Below are 20,788 nucleotides of genomic sequence, written 5' to 3'. Positions count from 1 at the left end.
AACCTGAAAGAGAACGACAAAACCCAAGCGAATGGCAAGAATGGCCCAGAACTCTTTGGAGAAATCATATGGCGTGCTGGACCAAGGAGGCTCTCTGTAGTCTTTATACCTAATTCAGACACATAAACATTTCCTAAGATCATCTGGTAAAAGATCATGGGTTTATGAGTTGAATGGACAGCATGGGTTTTATGAATATTTGGCCAACTGCAAACAATCTTACCTGCATACTTTGACTTTTTGGCCAAAGAGCAGTGGATGCAAAGGGTCTGTTCCTGGCTCAAAGTCACTCACATTGAAGTAAGAGAGCGTGTGATTGGTAAAGCCGTGCATGCTGCCATCAGGACTGTACATATACTGGTACACAAGCCGTGGAATGAAGTCAGATGTGAAGGCAATCACAAAGGCCTGGGAAGCGAAGACTGTATTTTAGCACTGTCTTCAAACGTTTGGATGAGATGCTATGGACACCATTGTTAGCGAGTAAGATCGTTTGCAAGAAGAACTGATGACTGACTTGAAAACTCACATTTACGATGACGGCCACTTTACTGAGGCCCCTCAACAGGTTGTACCAGATACCTAGAACAAAAAAAAAACAAGGATTTTTACTCAAAAAAACAACTGCACGTTTATTTTAGGTATGCTATTGTAATGTTATTGTAATTTCAGTGATAAACTCCCATATTCACCCAGGCTCCAATCTACGGTTAGCTTGAAATAGTTGATATGATTATATGCTAAGTAGCAAATTTGGGGATTTTTCTAGCTTTAATTTTGAAAATCGTTAGGATTGAAACAAATTATTCTTTACAGTAATCGGTAAACATATTTGCCTCTAGGTGTTGCTTGTGTGCCACCTTAAATGTTTTATTTCTCTGAAAGATTCTAGAAATTCCTACACTGATAACGAAATCACATTACGTTATCACGTTGAGTTATTTGAGTTCTGATATGAATTACCGATCCCAAGAAAATTGAATCAATGTACCAGGCCGTTTGAAATAGGACACACATTTTTTTTAACACAGAATCAATAATAGAAAAAAAAGAGGGGAAGCGCCGGAGATTATGGGAGTTTTGGATCGCTGAAAATCTGGAAATTACAAGTCAGGTCAAGTCAAGTCATTTTTATTTGTATAGCCTTAAATCACAAAGAGTCTCAAAGGGCTTCACAGATTATTACACTATATTACACAGACTATTTTTCAGCAGAGCAAAGACAGAGAAAGAAAGAAACGCCCCTTTGGGCGGTAACAATATTCAAAACAGAAACGTGATACCATCTGGTTTAGAGATACACACTTTTTGTGCATCTAGTGTAAGCCCACTTTACACTGTCCCTTTAAGAACAGCGAAATGTTTTTAATCAGCCCTGTTTTTCATATCCCAACAATATGAGTTTTTATCGACACTTTTAACAGAAATTAAATACTTCTTGGCTTGTTTTTTTTGGTTTTTAGCAAATAAACTGTGAGGTTTGAACAATTTTTCTCGACAATCTCAACAGCAATTAAGCATATTCACAATTTTGTGACGTTTTAACAATTTTTTCCGACATTTTTAACAGAAATTAAACACACAATTTCATGATATCATATCCAAACAATATGAGTTTTTATCGACACTTTTAACAGGAATTAAATACTTCTTGGCTTGTTTTTTTTGTTTTTTAGCAAATAAACAATGTGAGGTTTGAACAATTTTTCTCGACAATCTCAACAGCAATTAAGCATATTCACAATTTTTGTGACGTTTTAACAATTTTTTCCGACATTTTTAACAGAAATTAAACACACAATTTCATTATATCATATCCAAACAATATGAGTTTTTATCGACACTTTTAACAAGAATTAAATACTTCTTGGCTTGGTTTTTTTGGTTTTTAGCAAATAAACAATGTGAGGTTTGAACAATTTTTCTCGACAATCTCAACAGCAATTAAGCATATTCACAATTTCGTGACGTTTTAACATTTTTTTCCGACATTTTTAACAGAAATTAAACACACAATTTCATTATATCATATCCCAACAATATGAGTTTTTATCGACACTTTTAACAGGAATTAAATACTTATTGGCTTGTTTTTTTTGTTTTTTAGCAAATAAACTGTGAGGTTTGAACAATTTTTCTCGACAATCTCAACAGCAATTAAGCATATTCACAATTTTGTGACGTTTTAACAATTTTTTCCGACATTTTTAACAGCAATTAAACACACAATTTCATTATATCATATCCCAACAATATGAGTTTTTATCGACACTTTTAACAGGAATTAAATACTTCTTGGCCTGTTTTTTTTGGTTTTTAGCAAATAAACAATGTGAGGTTTGAACAATTTTTCTCGACAATCTCAACAGCAATTAAGCATATTCACAATTTCGTGACGTTTTAACATTTTTTTCCGACATTTTTAACAGAAATTAAACACACAATTTCATTATATCATATCCCAACAATATGAGTTTTTATCGACACTTTTAACAGGAATTAAATACTTCTTGGCTTGTTTTTTTTGTTTTTTAGCAAATAAACTGTGAGGTTTGAACAATTTTTCTCGACAATCTCAACAGCAATTAAGCATATTCACAATTTTGTGACGTTTTAACAATTTTTTCCGACATTTTTAACAGAAATTAAACACACAATTTCATGATATCATATCCAAACAATATGAGTTTTTATCGACACTTTTAACAGGAATTAAATACTTCTTGGCTTGTTTTTTTTGTTTTTTAGCAAATAAACAATGTGAGGTTTGAACAATTTTTCTCGACAATCTCAACAGCAATTAAGCATATTCACAATTTTTGTGACGTTTTAACAATTTTTTCCGACATTTTTAACAGAAATTAAACACACAATTTCATTATATCATATCCAAACAATATGAGTTTTTATCGACACTTTTAACAAGAATTAAATACTTCTTGGCTTGGTTTTTTTGGTTTTTAGCAAATAAACAATGTGAGGTTTGAACAATTTTTCTCGACAATCTCAACAGCAATTAAGCATATTCACAATTTCGTGACGTTTTAACATTTTTTTCCGACATTTTTAACAGAAATTAAACACACAAATTCATTATATCATATCCCAACAATATGAGTTTTTATCGACACTTTTAACAGGAATTAAATACTTATTGGCTTGTTTTTTTTGTTTTTTAGCAAATAAACTGTGAGGTTTGAACAATTTTTCTCGACAATCTCAACAGCAATTAAGCATATTCACAATTTTGTGACGTTTTAACAATTTTTTCCGACATTTTTAACAGCAATTAAACACACAATTTCATTATATCATATCCCAACAATATGAGTTTTTATCGACACTTTTAACAGGAATTAAATACTTCTTGGCCTGTTTTTTTTGGTTTTTAGCAAATAAACAATGTGAGGTTTGAACAATTTTTCTCGACAATCTCAACAGCAATTAAGCATATTCACAATTTCGTGACGTTTTAACATTTTTTTCCGACATTTTTAACAGAAATTAAACACACAATTTCATTATATCATATCCCAACAATATGAGTTTTTATCGACACTTTTAACAGGAATTAAATACTTCTTGGCTTGTTTTTTTTGTTTTTTAGCAAATAAACTGTGAGGTTTGAACAATTTTTCTCGACAATCTCAACAGCAATTAAGCATATTCACAATTTTGTGAAGTTTTAACAATTTTTTCCGACATTTTTAACAGAAATTAAACACACAATTTCATTATATCATATCCAAACAATATGAGTTTTTATCGACACTTTTAACAGGAATTAAATACTTCTTGGCTTCGTTTTTTTGTTTTTTAGCAAATAAACAATGTGAGGTTTGAACAATTTTTCTCGACAATCTCAACAGCAATTAAGCATATTCACAATTTTGTGACGTTTTAACAATTTTTTCCGACATTTTTAACAGAAATTAAACACACAATTTCATTATATCATATCCCAACAATATGAGTTTTTATCGACACTTTTAACAGCAACTGTCACAATCACCCGGATCGGGAACACCTGTGTTCAGGATTTGGCGCCAACAGCCAGGACAGCTGATTGGTGCACCCTGTACATTTAAATCCCCAGCTTCCGGTAACACTTTGTCCGATTGTACTATGCGATCTGTTGCCATCTGCTCAAAAAGCCCGTACCTCCGACTCTTTGCCTGCCTCCTGTTTTTCTGCTTGATCTCCGTTGCCGACCAGTTTCCGATTTTGCCTACGACCTCCCCTGCCTGTCTGACTCCTGATCACTCTTCCGAATACTACGACGCCCTTCTTCTCCAGCCCCGGCCAACAACACTACGATTACGCCTGTCCGCGACCATTCCCGCCAAGCCTTCACCCGCCTGTCAAGTTCCGTCAATCCGCCAACCAACGGATCGAAGAATCCCACCTTGTCATTTCGTTCCTTACAATAAAACCAAGAAACGAGCGCAAGTGATCTCAGTCTTCCTTTTGTCCTGTCTGACATAATTATGTTACTATGGTCAATAAAATTGTTCATACCAAACCAAAAAATGCCTCTATGGGCAGGGTCTCAGATATCTGATACTCTCAGTATCAGGCGACGGTGTTTGAAATTGCCTAACTTGTTAGAAAGCCAAATAAGTGAGAAATTTGCGTAATGTTCTGCACTTGAGGATGTCCCTCAATCAACATAATTGCTTACGATGAAAACATCAATACACACCATTGAATGTTTTAATGACATTCAAAACTTCATATTATTAGATTTAATTATGGTACACTAGGAATTGGTACGACCGGTAACTGTTTATCCATTCCAGGGTTCTGAGTTATTTGAAACAAAGAATGTGAAAGTCCTTTCTGTGCTGGGTCTATTTGCTCTACACAATAAATTACCGTATTTTCCGCACTATAAGGCGCATGGGGTTATAGGGCGCACCCCGAAAAAATAGTTTTTGTTCCTATATCTTCCATAGATAAGGCGCACCGGATTATAAGGCGCTACAATGGGAACGTCGACAAAACAGTCAGATAGTTCAGTCCAACTTATTACCCCCTTAACATTCCCAAAGCTTGCAAAGAAGCAAATACGTGCGGATGCGGTGTCCGTACGATGTCACTCAAATGCATCGTTCCAAATATCATTCGGAAGGTTAAAGTCTAGGATTCAAAAAATGCCAACGATTCCTTAGTTTCTATTTTCTTTTTCGCTCGCAACTTTACTGTGAATATGACAAAAAACACTTGGAATTGAGTTTAATTTAAAAAAAGACCCATCACAGAAACATCAATATCACTCTGAAACAAGATACTGGGAAAATATATAGCCGGAGTAGCTCACCAAAGTCGTTGTGTTCAATAATAATGTGCAACCATGGTCCTCTTATATCCGTGAGTGTAGTAAATCCAGGAGAATAAAATATTTACAAATACAGAATAGTAAAACATGCTTTCTCTATGACGTAGACAACCAACCAAACTTGCTATTCACATTCATCTTTTTCGGCCAATGCAAGCCCGTAAATGATAAAAAAGGATCCGCCCCCTTTACCTCCGAATAACTTTAGCCAATAGTGATTGATTCAACTGATGATTGACACATCTTTTTCGGCCAATTGCAGGGTTTGTTTTGCCCCTTTAGCCTATCCGAGCCTGTAAATGATAAAAAGGATCCGCCCCCTTTACCTCCGGATAACTTTAGCCAATAGTGATTGATTCAAATGATGATTGACACATTGGTTAGCCAATGAAACGCCGGTATATAAATCCCATCATACACCGCGGACTACTTCACCTTCGGGGGAAAATCTAGTCGGCGGCTGTTGCATTAGTTGCAAGACTTTGCGACACACCATTGAGCCATATATAAGGCGCACTGTATTATAAGGCGCATGGTCAGCTTTTGAAAAAAATTAAGACTTTTAGGAGGGCCTTATAGTGCGGATCATCAATGATTGAATAATTATTGTTGAAGAGATAAATTCTATTCTATTCTATTAAGCTCATACCGCCTTTGAAAGCACCATTATATTAACAAAGGATTGTTATTATGATATAAGATATGACAATTTGTTCAAGTGATTGATTGAAGAAGTATTCAAAATTATTTTGGGGACGGGTCTCTTATAAGCCTTTGGCTTCTACCATTTTTTCTTTTCATTCTGTGATGTGATCGGAATAAAGAAAACGTTTGATTTTTTTTTTCTGGAGAAAGTTGTCGGCCACCCGGGCGGAGACGTTTTGTGAGTTGCACGCCCGACATAAAAGATGCACGCCCTGGGCGTCCGGGCAGACGTTATTTCAGACACTGATATATTGTATTTAAAGTTGTTTTAGTTTTGCTGGTCATTTTGTATTTTTTTAAAAAAATGTGATTCGATTTTATTATCTCCGGTTAGAACTGCCCAATCTTTTCATTGGATGCACTTGAGAAGTGGAAATTTTTCTCGTTTGGGTCAGAAATGGTGGGCCCACAACCATTTTTATTGTATTTTTTGACATTTTGTTATATATAATATTTTCTTTTATATTTTATTGTATTATTTGTTAAGGTAACTTCTCAAGGTTTTTTTTATTTTCCTCATGCTGAGGTTTTTTTTTTTTTTTTTTGCCCTCATGTAGGTTTTAGATCAGGGGATGGTGAAATATTAGTCTGTAGTTTGCAATAGTCTTTGATCTGAGCAGTCCTTTGAGACTCCTTGTGATTAAGGGCGTCACAAATAAACATGACTTGATTTGATCTGACATGTTTTGAGTTTTTCCTTGCCCATGTGTAGGTTTTAGATCAGGGGAATGTGTCATAATAGTCTGTGGTTTGCAATAATCTGTGGTCTGTGCAGCCCTTTGAGTCTCCTTGTGATTAAGGGCGTCAAAAATAAACATGACTTGACTTTATTTGACATGTTTTTGAGTTTTTCCTTGCCCTCATGTAGGTTTTAGATCAGGGGATGGTGACATATTAGTCTGTAGTTTGCAATAATCTGTCGTTTGTGCAGCCCTTTGAGACTCATTGTGATTAAGGGCGTCAAAAATAAACATGACTTGACTTGATTTGACATGTTTTTGAGTTTTTCCTTTCCATCATGTAGGTTTTAGACCAGGGGATGGTGTAATGATAGTCTGTAGTTTTCACTGATCTGTGGTCTGTGTAGCCCTTTGAGACTCATTGTGATTAAGGGTGTCAAAAATAAACATGACTTGACTTGATTTGACACGTTTTTGAGTTTTTCCTTGCCCTCATGTAGGTTTTAGATCAGGGGATGGTGTAATAATAGTCTGTAGTTTGCAATGATCTGTGGTTGTGTAGCCCTTTGAGACTCATTGTAATTAAGGGCGTCAAAAGTAAACATGACTGGACTTGATTTGACATGTTTTTGAGTTTTTCCTTGCCATCATGTAGGTTTTAGATCAGGGGATGGTGTAATAATAGTCTGTAGTTTGCAATAATCTGTGGTCTGTGTAGCCCTTTGATACTCATTGTGATTAAGGGCGTCAAAAATAAACATGACTTGATTTGACATGTTTTTGAGTTTTTCCTTGCCATCATGTAGGTTTTAGATCAGGGGATGGTGTAATAATAGTCTGTAGTTTGCAATTATCTGTGGTCTGTGTAGCCCTTTGAGACTCATTGTGATTGAGGGCGTCAAAAATAAACATGACTTCACTTTATTTTACATGTTTTTGAGTTTTTCCTTGCCATCATGTAGGTTTTAGATCAGGGGATGGTGTAATAATAGACTGTAGTTTGCAATAATCTGTGGTCTGTGTAGCCCTTTGATACTCATTGTGATTAAAGGTGTCAAAAATAAACATGACATGAAAAAAGCAAGCGCCACGAAGAATACTGGCCCTTCTATTACTGTTGTGTGAGGAGGAATACCTACCAATGTTTTTGGCTCTGACGCCAATCGGCCTTCGGAGTTCCATCACAAACTTTTTGGCATCCAGACGTATCTCGATGATATTATTCAGAAGAGCGAAGAGAGGAGCCAGCGGAAACGAGGCCACAAAAAGTGTCACCATCCCGTACTGAATGACTACAAAAAACAAAGTGGCTTTTGTTGAATGGAAATTTTTAAAAAACAAAAAGATTCAGCAACAGAGGATGTTACATGACATTCCATAAAATGGATGTTGGATATGAGAGCCGTGAAGCCGAATGAAAGTTTAGATAAGAAAATACATTGTGTCATTAAGTTTGTTGTTTCCCCCCCCCTACTTGTGGTTTATTAGAGTCGAGCTTGACATAAGGAGATCACATTAGTTTAAAACGGGAAATTCCAGGCTTGTTTCTCCCGAGTGTAAATCTCAGCGAATGTTATTATTAATCGCCTTGGGCTGCCAAGTAATAACATTCTGCTTGGCGTGGAACATGCGGTCAACCAGGAATTTGGATGTCAGGCCGACCCCAACGAGTTTCTTGGAAATTGTGTAACTTTGGAAAATCGAAAGAGGACGAAAACATTCTGGAAAAAACATTGTCAATTCCCGAAAAGCATGGACATTGAGGGAAAAACAAGTGCGTCATCGCGAGGGGACGTGCTAAGTAACATGAGATGTTGTCTGAGGATATAAAAAGCTGATCGTCTCTTAGACGAATGAGAACTCTGTTTTGAACTCTGAGGAAGATAAATAAACGGCTCTCCTTCTCCCGCCAAGATCTCCCTGCATCTCGTTTTCATGTTTTGGGGCAAGGCAATAAGGGCTGCTCCGAAACACACTACTGGAATATCTTCTCACCATTGACTTTTGCAATCTTACACATTTAAATGTATTCACAAAAAGCACTTAGTGTTCCTCCCCAGAATTTTGCAGATATGTTTTAAAATATTCTACGCGCTAGGAACTGGAGAAATGTTCCCACAAACTGGACCTATCTGGCTTATTTCCTCTAGAGCTGTGACATCATTGAAGGAATATATCACTTTCAACATGGCGAATCCCGTTAACACAACGTGGGAAGCAGCTCCGAAACAGACTGTAGTGAATAGCGATTGCAGACGGCTCAAATCTGCTTGGAGAAGTTGAAACTTTGCTTAGCCTCTTGTGACTGTTTGGTCCAAGTTGCTTGCTTCGACCTCCAAAATCTGCGTTTACCCCCCGCCATTACGGCACGTGTTTCTTCTTTGCCTTCGCTGTCATGATTGCTGATTCGTGGCACCCGTGACTGCCCAATTGGCGCCAACAGCCCTGAGCGCTGATTGGTTCAAAGACTCTTTTTAAACCCCCGGCTTCCAAAAGGAAGCCGTCAGACCGTTTGCGAACCTATGCTCCCAGCTAGGCAAGCTCCATACCTTCCGACATTTTCCTGCACTGTTTTCTCCTGCCTGGTACCTGTTCCCGACCTGTTTCTGGACCCGTTTCTGCCCTGCTCTTCCATCCCGACCATCGACCTGTTTTGCCCTGTTTCCTGCCTGATACCTGTTGTGAATCTCTTTTCTGGACTTGATACTGCCCTTGCTCTCCCGTCCCGGCTAGCGACCAGTATCCCTGCTGCCTACGAGTAGCCTCGCTCGACACGGAAGTGCCACTTGGGCGTTCCTGCCACCTGCTACCCGTGTCCGTCGATCATCGGATCTCTTTATCAATAAAACTGAGTAAACAAACGCTACTGGGTCCTGTCTCCGTTTCTGGCTTGTGACATTCGCCTCCTTTTAGGTAGGCGTTTTGCTTGTAACTTTTTTGTTGTGTCTGGATGATTTATTGACTTTCTGGACCATTGAATTTCTATTCTATGTTAAGGTGTACGGTATAGGTAATTTTAAGCTCATATTATCATATTGGCTTATATAATATATATTCTATTTATCAATCTTGAATATTTGTGTGACAATTATTCAGCTCTAGAAATTCCTAATCGTGCATGTTTTTTGTTTGGCCAGCCTCGCGTTTTTCCACCTTTCGTCAATCGGTCCCGGTTAGCCTCCGTTAGCAGCCAGATAGCCTGTCCATTGGTCTATTCTCAGCTAGGTTCGCGTTTATTGCCGTAGCTGTTATTCGTAGTTAGTTTCCCGTTACCCTGGCTGCTCACTGGATGATTTCGGTCGGCCAAAAATGTTTTTTCCCAAAGTCTGCGGCCCCCTTTCATTAATCAGTCCGGGTTAGCCCCCGTTAGCTCCACCTGCAACACAACTCCTAGGTATCCTGCACAAAATCTACCAAAACTTGGCTTTGACTAATGATGACGTAAACCAATAGGGTGAGTGGCTTTCTCGGGTGCCTCCGATCTTCACATAACGTCACAGCTTAGGAAATCAAAGACGAAACAAGCTGCGTTGTCTCAGAAAATTATTGGACTACACAGACAATATATCTACAGATTTCATGTAAAAGCCATGTATTATTTCCTCACATTTTGCAGAATCTGTGAATACCTTTAAAGTCATCTAATCAAGATTTGTTTTCCCCAACTGTCGGGTCTAAAACGACCACTGAAGTGTGGGAGAGCTAAAAAATATCGGCTAACCGTAGAAGAAAATGCACCAGTCAAAGACTTTGCAACCGGGGGGATGAGATCTTTCCATACTCTTTCGCTTAAATCTCGATCTCAATCTCGCTCATCCCCCGTCTACTTCTGTGTTTCATTGAGATCACAAGACATGGAAAAGTACTGATATGTTGAGACAAAAGACCAAAGACCACCCCCCCTGGAAAAGTACCAACACCTTCAAACAAAGACAGGAAGACCAAGAGATGCCAAAAGGAACATCAAACTGATTAGAAATACACACCTTGAGTAAATACGTTTAAGCCTACTTTACACCAACTCAACTTACTCATTTCCATGTACTCGGGGTTAAGACCAGCAAAAGGTCCAAGAAGATGATCCCTCTCGTGTTGTTGCAACGTTTTGGCCAGCTCTTCTTTTTGGTGTGGATTTAGCTCAGACTTCCTCTTGCGGAGCATTTTTTTCAGCTTTCTAAACAAAAAAATAAGAAAACGATGAAATTCCCATGTACTTCTGCTCTATTGTGGCTGATTGCACTTTTTTTGTGTGCAGCACTGGAACAGGAGCTTTAGCACCACCTAATGAGTGTCTGTGCATGCCATTTTCACTCGCCCACTTTCACAAAACTGTAACAGACTTTCTATGAAATGCAACATTTAGGAAACCACTGTTTATGGTTCACAAAGTGGTTAACTGATAATATTTGTTAACTAGATGGCATCAGGACAGTATCCTTGGGATGGATTCAAAGCTTTTTGAGGCAACAATATGTGAAAATGGGAGAGTTGACATTTGGATACATGGGCATCTGTTGTGGAGTACCACAGGGTTCTGTCCTGGGTCCAAAGCTTTTCAATTTATATAGAAACGATATGTTTCCAAACTATTAAAATTTGTCATATTTCCAGATGACACTAACATTTTCTATTCCAGCTATAATTATATTAATCTAGTCACAAATATTAATAGTGAATTAATTAACCTAAAAACATGGCTGGATATGAATACATTTTCTTTAAATTTAAATAAAACTAAATGTCAGAATCTGAACAGACGGATACATGATACACGAGCAGATACCGGACAGGACGGAATAGACGGGATCGATACCTGATGGAGGATGCACGAGCGAGATACCGGACAGGACGTGACAGACGGGATCGATACCGGATACTGAATATACGAGCAGGATACCGGACAGACGGAATCAATACCAGATACAGGATACACGAGCAAGATACCGGACAGGACGGGCCAGACGGGATCGATACCAGATACTGAATATACGAGCAGGATACCGGACAGACGGAATCAATACCAGATACAGGATACACGAGCAAGATACCGGACAGGACGGGACAGACGGGATCGATACCGGAAACTGGATACTGGAGCAAGATACCGGACAGGACGGGACAGACGGGATCGATACCGGATACTGGATACTGGAGCAAGATACCGGACAGGACGGGACAGACGGGATCGATACCGGATACTGGATACACGAGCAGGATACCGGACAGGACGGGACAGACAGGATCAATCGTGGCAGTTCACTGCAAATCCCGGAAAACTTCGGGGCTGCCAGTGTTGCGCCTCGGCACAACTTTTTGGTCTATTTGCAGATAAACATCGTCATCTTCTGTCTTCATCGAAAGACATACAATTCTAAATCGGGCTTACAACCTTGCACAGTGATAAATCACTGTCGTAATAAGTGTTGGTTATGTTCTTCTTTCGTCGTTAGTGATATTTGTTCCAGATCAGGCCCGTGAAGGGATTGAATCCGGCCCGCGAGACAACACTCAGAGAAGCGCAAGAGAAAAACAAGCTGCAGGTTGAAATATGTCAACTTGATGTTGCCAACGCCGGGTGCCTCTCACAAATACACTGTACTTGTATTTATTTCTCTCTCTCTCTCTTTCTCTCTCTCTCTTTTCCACCCCTTTTCTCCCACGCTGTCTCTGTCTCTTTCACTCTCTATGTCTCTCTTTTTCTCTTACTTTGTTGCTCTTTGTCTCTTTCTCTCTCTGTGTCTTTTAACCTCTTTTGCTCTAACTTCCCTTTTTTCCTTTTCTCTCGTTTCTCTTTCTCTCTTCCTACCCTTCGCACTTTCTTTTCTCTCCTTCTGTCTTTCTATTTTTCTTTGGATTTCTTTCTTCCTCTTCCTTTCTTTTCCCCCTCTCTCATGACTTTTTATCTTTTGTTTCTCACACTCTCTCCCTCTCTTTTTCTTTCTCTGTCCCGCCCTCTCTCCTTTTCTCTCCCTCTTTCTCTTATTTCTTTACCCTCTTTTTCTTTCTCTTTAATCTACTAGTCCGGCCCCCGACAGAATGTTTGTTCTATCGTGTCTCTCTCTCTCTCTCTTCCACCCCTTTCCCCCCACTCTGTCTCTGTCTCTTTCACTTTCTGTGTCTCTCTTTTTCTCTTCCTTTGTTGCTCTTTGTCTCTTTCTCTCTCTGTGTCTTTTAACCTCTTTTGCTCTAAACTTCCTTTTTTCATTTTCTCTCTTTTCTCTTTCTCCCTTTATACCCTCTGCACTTTCTTTTCTCTTTTCTCTCCTTCTGTCTTTCTATTTCCCTTTGGATTTCTTTCTTCCACTCCCTTTCTTTTCCCCCTCTCTCATGACTTTTTATCTCTTTTGTTTCTCACGCTCTCTCCCACTCTCTGTGTTAAAGTTAAAACTTATATATAAACTCTTTGTTGGCAAAATTATTCAAATAAAAACAAGCATTAAGGTAAATAAAATTCCCAAGCGGGAGAGCACTGTCCTGTGGCCCGTCCGGGCCAGGACCTCGGCAGCACTGACTCCTCCCGTGTGTGAAGCTACTTTATTCACACAGGAAACAGGAAAAATACACCGGAAATGCGACTTCAAAATAAAAGAGTACAAGACTGATAAACGTACAAGAGATGCAATTAGACTGATTATTGAAACGTTACTTCATTTGTGTGTGTGTGTGAAAGATTGCTTTTATATTTAGGGATATAAAAACAAGTTATATTCACACAGTGAATTCTGAGAAGTATCACAACCAAAACGACCAACTTATCACTCTGTTTTTCTTTCTTTGTCCCGCCCTCTCTCATTTTCCCTTCCTCTTTCTCTCATTTTTTTAATCTCTCTTTTTCTTTCTCTTTAATCTACTAGTCCGGCCCCCGACAGAATGTTTTTTCTATCGTGTGGCCCCCGAGTTCAAATGAGTTTGACACCCTTGGTTTAGCACTTACGGCAGGGGTGTCAAACTCGTTTTAGCTGGGGGCCACAAATGCTATAAAAAAATCTCACGGGGGCCGGACTAGTAAATTTAAGAGAAAGAGAGAGGGAGAAAAAGACAGAGAAAGAGAGGGAGGAAACGAGAGAGCGATAAACAGATAAGGAGAACGAGGGAGATAGAGTAACAGTGAGAGAAATAGAGAGAGCAGAATAGAGATATGAATGGAGAAGAAGGGGGAAATGAGTATAGAGAGAAAAAGAAAGTGAAAAAAGAGAAAGATAAAAAGAATAAGAGAAGTGAAAAGGCAGAAAGAAAAAGAGTCAGTAGGAGAAAAAGAGACAAAGTGAAGTGAGAGAGAGAGAGAGAGAGAGAGAGAGGGAGAGAAAGAAAGAAAAACAGAAAGAAAAAGAATTCAAGTGTAAATTAGAGAGAGAAAATGGAAAGAGAGCAAGACAGAGAAAAAGAGTTAGAGAGTGAGAGGGAAATAGAGAAAAGAGAGAGAAAGAGAGTGAACAGGAGAAAGAAAAAGAGGGAGAAATCAATAAAAAAGAAGTGAGTCAGAGAGAAATGCAGAAATACAACCACAATTGTTTTGCAAGTGTTAACTGGCTTTGGTGACATCCGGTGGAAATATTGAAAACTACAGCTCATTTTCCTCTTGCGCTTCTCTCACTGTTGTCTTGCGGGCCGGATTTAAGGCATTGGTGGGCCTGATCTGGCCCGCGGGCCGCCTGTTTGACACATGTGACTTACGGTATCCCAATCTCAAACAGGTTGTTTTGAATGAGCTGCTTCCCAAGCATGGTAATGCACAACTGGATACATAACTCCATGAGACAACCTGCGTCGGCACACTGGAAAACAAAACATTTTGCTCAGGTGGAGTCCAACGATTCATCAAAAAAAATATTACAATTAAAATGTAAAATAAAATAAGAATAAAAACATCACACTACCTCTTCCATTCTGTATGATTCCACAACATACAAGTATTTCCCTGGCCTTCCAACAAGCCTAGGAAACAAGAACATGTTTTAAGCACATACATTGACACCTACTGCTTTTTGAGTGGTTGCCCTGCCTTAAAGGGACAGTGCGTACTATTTTTACCGTTTTGATGTATCTTTATGGTGTAGTTCAACTGAAAAGTAAAGTGGTACCCCGGTCCTCAACTGCCTCAATGCTCAACCAAATTGGTATTCGACAAAAAAATATGTGCAGAAAATGTTTCTATGCGCGAGACGGAATTCGGTGTCTTACTGAAAATAGCCGAGTCAAACTAACCGAAAATAGTCGTACACCTGTGTACCACATTTGCCTCCCTTTCGCAATTTCTTCGTTGAGGCTCATTTTGTCATGATTACAGATTTGAATCACCTGTGCCCGCTCATGTGGCACCAACTGCCGTGGGTTCTGATTGGCTCCCTGTCACTTTTTGAACCCAGTCCTGTCTGTCCCCTGTTGTCAGTCCGTCTGGGAACCTCAGTGTATACTAGGCAAGCCTTTTTCGACCCTGACTCCCACCTGTCCCGTTTTTGCTCCCGTCTGTCTCCGGTTATGACCCGTTTTTGATCCCGACCACGTCTGCTCTGCCGTCCCAGCTTAAGACCCCTTTTGTCCCTGACTACGTCTACTCTCCAGTTCTGCCTTACGACTCGTTTCCGACCCCGACCACGCCTTTCTCTCCCACTCCCGTCTACCGACCCGATTTTCCCTCCCTGACACCGCCATTGATCGCTACAGATGATCCACTTCAGTGTTCGGATCACAATCCGAGTACGAGAGCGACTTGCTTCCCGCGGCCAGTGAGCATCGAATCGGTGGCGCTGCCATTCCTCTGTCTTTCAATACAATTGTGAGAAAACGTTACGCGATTGGTTCTACCCTGTGTGCTGGTCGTGACACATTTTGACCTTAATTTTTTTTCATAAATAATATTTTTAAAACAAGGTGCGAGCAGAGTTCTTTTGTAAAAATGTCACAAAATACTGCAAATGAGAATTCTGACGTATTTACCTTCGGTACAGACGCCGCTGGACAGCGAGAAGTGCGCTATATCCGTAGCTCTGCCCACCCCTACTGCTCATCCAATCAAATTGCTCTGTGTGCTTGGTTCTGGATGATTACAGTTTTTTCTGTTGCTTTTCATTATAAACTGTCTCAGGAGTGAACCTTTTTTGCAAAGGATTCCTTAGCAACATACAGCCAAAATGGTGTCTATTGGTGTGAGACCTTGACTGGATTTTTTAGTGGGATGCATGCTCTTTATAGTCCGGCCAATAGCGGCACATCTACTATGCGAGCACTGGACTTGACTGTGCACTTATCAAAATTGGAACCCTAATAAATGACATTTGCATGAGTACAATTGAAAGGAGCCATATATGGCTCGCGGGCCATAGGTTTCCGACCCTTGATGTAGAGGACATACCTGTCAACATGTACGTTTTTGCCGTACAAAGTACGTTTATTATGCATTTTAAGATGTGTACGACGTACAAGAAAATCTGTACGGAAAAAGGCAAATTTGTCAATTATGGGTACCATCCAGTTAACACGACTATCAAGAAACGGCAAATCAAGTCAAACGAGTTCGCCGCGGTAGCCTCTATCTCGGTATCGTTTTTTTTTTTCATTGCAAACGAACCCAGCGGTTTGATGCTACTGTGCGCAGTCGTCTGCAGCCTCAGATTTCATGTGGTAGTTATGTAGTGATAGGAAGTCCGTCTCTTTTTAGAGAACCGGCTTTTTCGGCTCAACTCATTAAAGAGAGCCGGCTCTCCAACGGCTCACTTGCTTTGATGCATTATATTACAAATTATTATGTTGTATAGAGAAGTTGAGAAAAAAAGGAAGTATAAAATAAGAAAATGAAAAAAGACAGATTTGTGGTGATCCCTTTAATCAGTATTTTACCAACAATAATTTAATACAGAAAATGAATTCATAATTTGAATAAGAAAATGTATTCTCATCTCATCTTATTAGCTGCACCGCTTATCCTCAGTATGGTCACCCGGGTGCTGGAGCCCATCCCAGCAATCTTCGGGCAGTGGGCAGGGGACACCCTGAACTGGTTGCCAGCCAATCAAAGAAAATGTATTATTCTACTTAATTATATTTGCATGTATTTTTTCCTTCTACAGTGAACGTCCAAGCGACTTCATTTTTGAACACTTATTATAATAAACCTCATTCATGTCGAGCAACTCAGGATCTCACAACAAAATGTTAATTAACAATATATATGATATAACGAAACACATGTACAATATCACATGTTAAACTACTGTATTTTCCGCACTATAAGGCGCACCTAAAAGCCTTTATTTTTTTCAAAAGCTGACCATGCGCCTTATAATACAGTGCACCTTATTTATGGATCAATATTAATTCGCAGTCTTGCAACTAACTTGCAGCCGCCAACTAGATTTTCCCGCGAACGCCACGGTGTATGCTGGGATTTATTTACTGGCGTTTCATTGGCTAACCAATGTGTCAATCATCATTTGAATCGATCACTATTGGCTAAAGTTATTCGGAGGTCAAGAGGCGGATCCTTTTTATCATTTCCAGGCTGGCATTGGCTTAAACGGCAAAACAAAGCCTGCAATTGGCCGAAAAAGATGAATGTGTATAGCACGTGGCTGACGGCATACAGAAAGCATTTTTTACTATACTGTATTTGTAAATATTTTATTCTCCTGGATTTACTACACTCACGGATATAAGAGGACCACGGCTGCACATTATTATGAACACAAGGACTTCGGTGAGCTACTCCGGCTATATATCTTGTTTCAGACTGAACTCGCTGTTTCTGTGATAAGCGGTGCAGATAATGGATGGAATGGAGTGTCTATTTTTGAATTAAACTCAATTCCAAGTGTTTATTGTCATATGCACAGTAAAGTTGCGAGCGAAAAAGAAAATAGAAACTAAGGAATGGTTGGTGTGATTTCTTACCTTCCCCTAAAAAAGGCCAAATAAACGATGGGTGTGAACGCGTTAGCAAACTTCAAAATAAAAGTCTTGAAGATGAGCCTCTCATCAAAGCTTTTGTCGGTTTTGGGAACCTCTGCGAAAGATCGAAGGGGAAAAAAAAACATGTCACTTGAATTGAATATGTGTAGTTAATGAGAACTATACATCTGAGATTTGAAGTATATCTTTGTGATTTTTCTCCTTACCGAGTACAGTGAGCCAGCGTGCTACTGCGCCATAGATTTCATCTAAAACGATGATGATGATGAGGTTGATGATGGCGGCAGTGGTTTTCACGGTGGCTCGGACATTGTACCTTAGGTCGGGGTTGTTGGTACGGGTGATTTCTAAGGCTGTTTTGATGGTGATCCGGTAGAGGACCACCCCAAAAACCATGACAAAAGTCACTGCAATCTGTATAAAGTAACGGCAGAGAGAAGAAAATCAGATTAACATAGATCTGTCTCGACATCTATCTCAACATCTATCTGGACATCTGGATATTTTCCCATTTATCCTCAATCCAGTCATCTATCTAGACACCCATCAATCTATCTAGACACCTGTCCATCTAGACATTTATCTAGACACCTATCCATCTATCTAGGCATCTTTCGATCTAGGCATCTATCTAGACAGCTATCTATCTGTCTAGACATTTATCTAGACAACTATCCATCTAGTCATCTATCTAGACATCTATCTAGACACCTATTAATCTAGTCATCTATCTAGACAGCTATCTATCTATCTAGACATTTATCTAGACAACTATCCATCTAGTCATCTATCTAGACACCTATTAATCTAGTCATCTATCTAGACATCTGTCTAGACAGCTATCTATCCAACTAGACATCCATAGACATCTAGATATTTATCCATCGATCCAGACATCTATCTAGAAACCCAGTTTTCTATCTTTCTAGTCACCTATCCATCTAGACATCTATCTAGACACCCAGCTATCTATCTATCTACCGATACATCTATCTAGACACCTATCCATCTAGTCATCTATCTAGACAGCTATCTATCTATCTAGACATCCAGAATTTTTTCCATCTATAAATCGATCCAGACATCTATATAAACACCCAGCTTTCTATCCATCTAGACACCCATCCATCTATCTAGACAGCTATCTATATATCTAGACATTATTCCATCTATCCATCGTTGCAGACATCTATCTAGACACCCATCTAGACATCTATCTAGACACCTATCCATCTATCTATCTATCTATCTATCTATCTATCTAGACATCTATCTATCTAGACATCTACCTAGACATCTATCTAGACACCTAGAATTTTTTTCCATCTATACATCGATCCAGACATCTATCTAGACACCCAGCTTTCAATCCATCTAGACATCTATTTAGACACCCATCCATCTAGACAACTATCTATCTATCTATCTATCTATCTATCTATCTATCTATCTATCTATCTATCTATCTATCTATCTATCTATCTATCTTTCGATCCGTCTGTCTGTCTATCAAATCTATCTAGATATCTATCTAGACATCTATCTAGACATCTACCTATCGACCTATGTACCTATCCATCTACCGATCTATCTATCTAGACATCTATCTAGACATCTATCTGTCTAGACATCTATCTATCTAGACATCTAAGCATAAAAAGCTCATTTTTGTACCGTTCTTTCACACCCATTTGGCGCACCGTTTTAAAGGGTTCGACATGTTTATTTTTTTTTGTCGGCTCATACGCCGCACTGGCCAATTGGATGCGAGTCTCACGCGAGCGCCTTTAATACCAAAACAAGTGTGTGTATTAAACTGAATTTGATTGTGGTTTAATCAAGTATTTTTCACCAAGTAAAACACCAAAATAAAACAAAATTGCCCAAAAAAAGAAAAGAAAAAAACAAGACAAAATAGTTTGGTAACGATAGTGTTGGGCAGGTAGTGAAACGCGTCACTAGGAGGCGTTCTTTCACTGTCAATGTCGACTGTCAGTAAAGGTTTTCGATTGTTAAGGTGAAAACGAATTACCGTATTTTCCGCACTATAAGGCGCACCTAAAAGCCTTTCTTTTTTTCAAAAGCTGACCATGCGCCTTATAATACAGTGCGCCTTATTTATGGATCAATATTAATTCGCAAAGTCTTGCAACTAACTTGCAGCCGCTGACTAGATTTTCCCGCGAACGCCAAGTAGTCCGCGGTGTATGCTGGGATTTATATACCGGCGTTTCATTGGCTAACCAATGTGTCAATCACCATTTGAATGGATTACTATTGGCTAAAGTTATTCGGAGGTCAAGGGGAGGATCCTTTTTATCATTTACAGGCTGGCATTGGCTTGAACGGCAAAACAAAGCCTGCTATTGGCCCAAAAAGATGAATGCGTATAGCACGTGGCTGACGGCATACAGAAAGCATTTTTTTACTATTTTGTATTTGTAAGTATTTTATTCTCCTGGATTTACTAAACTCACGGATATAAGAGGACCACGGCTGCACATTATTATGAACACAACGACTTCGGTGAGCTACTCCGGCCGTATATTTTCCCTGTATCTTGTTTCAGACTGAACTCGATGTTTCTGTGATAAGCGGTGGAGATAATGGATGGAATGGAGTGTCTATTTTTAAATTAAACTCAATTCCAAGTGTTTATTGTCATATATACAATAAAGTTGCGAGCGAAAAGGAAAATAGAAACTAAGGAATGTTTGGCATTTCTTGAATCCCAAGACTTTAACCTTCCGAATGATGGAACGATGCATTTGAGTGACATCTTACGGACACCGCATCCGCACGTGTTCTCGACACGTATTTCCGTCTTTGCAAGCTTTGGGAATGTTAAGGGGGTAATAAGTTGGACTGTTTTGTCCACGTTCCCATTGTAGCGCCTTATAATCCGGTGCGTCTTATGTATGTCAAAAATAGGACCAAAAACAATTTTTTCGGGGTGCGCCCTATAACCTGGTGCGCCTTATAGTGCGGAAAATACGGTAATTTGTTGTCTGTGTAAAATATTATTTTAACATCACTCAATTATTAACACAAATCCCATATAAAGAATGTTAAAACAATATTTTACAAAAAAATATACATATACCATAAAAAACGCTTTTGTGCTTCGGGCACCCAAATGGCTAGCAACGGCCCTGGAAAT

The 20,788-nt window shown here is 39.1% G+C and overlaps 1 protein-coding gene across 3 annotated transcripts in view; it reads right to left on the bottom strand.

Annotated features, from left to right (window-relative positions):
- The window catches only part of ano1a (anoctamin 1, calcium activated chloride channel a), an 80,792-nt gene that overhangs the window by 2,123 nt on the left and 57,881 nt on the right, over positions 1 to 20,788 (bottom strand). For 2 of the 3 annotated variants that reach the window (XM_088333537.1, XM_088333538.1), the window contains 9 exons: positions 17,835 to 18,042; positions 17,611 to 17,722; positions 14,601 to 14,658; positions 14,398 to 14,498; positions 10,755 to 10,897; positions 7,863 to 8,015; positions 530 to 582; positions 224 to 408; positions 4 to 109 (listed from right to left, as the gene is read on the bottom strand). In XM_088333537.1, the coding sequence (XP_088189663.1) occupies positions 4 to 109; positions 224 to 408; positions 530 to 582; positions 7,863 to 8,015; positions 10,755 to 10,897; positions 14,398 to 14,498; positions 14,601 to 14,658; positions 17,611 to 17,722; positions 17,835 to 18,042 (1,119 nt within the window). The remainder of the gene's footprint in view (positions 1 to 3; positions 110 to 223; positions 409 to 529; positions 583 to 7,862; positions 8,016 to 10,754; positions 10,898 to 14,397; positions 14,499 to 14,600; positions 14,659 to 17,610; positions 17,723 to 17,834; positions 18,043 to 20,788) is intronic. The other variant, XR_015850239.1, reaches the window with a different exon arrangement.

Source organism: Urocampus carinirostris, chromosome 4, assembly GCF_059441175.1.
Source record: "Urocampus carinirostris isolate Australia breed hairy pipefish chromosome 4, RoL_Ucar_1.0, whole genome shotgun sequence".
Classification (NCBI taxonomy): Eukaryota; Metazoa; Chordata; class Actinopteri; order Syngnathiformes; family Syngnathidae; genus Urocampus; species Urocampus carinirostris.
The sequence above is the reverse complement of the archived record's forward strand: the minus strand, read 5'-3'. Positions and strand labels throughout refer to the sequence as shown.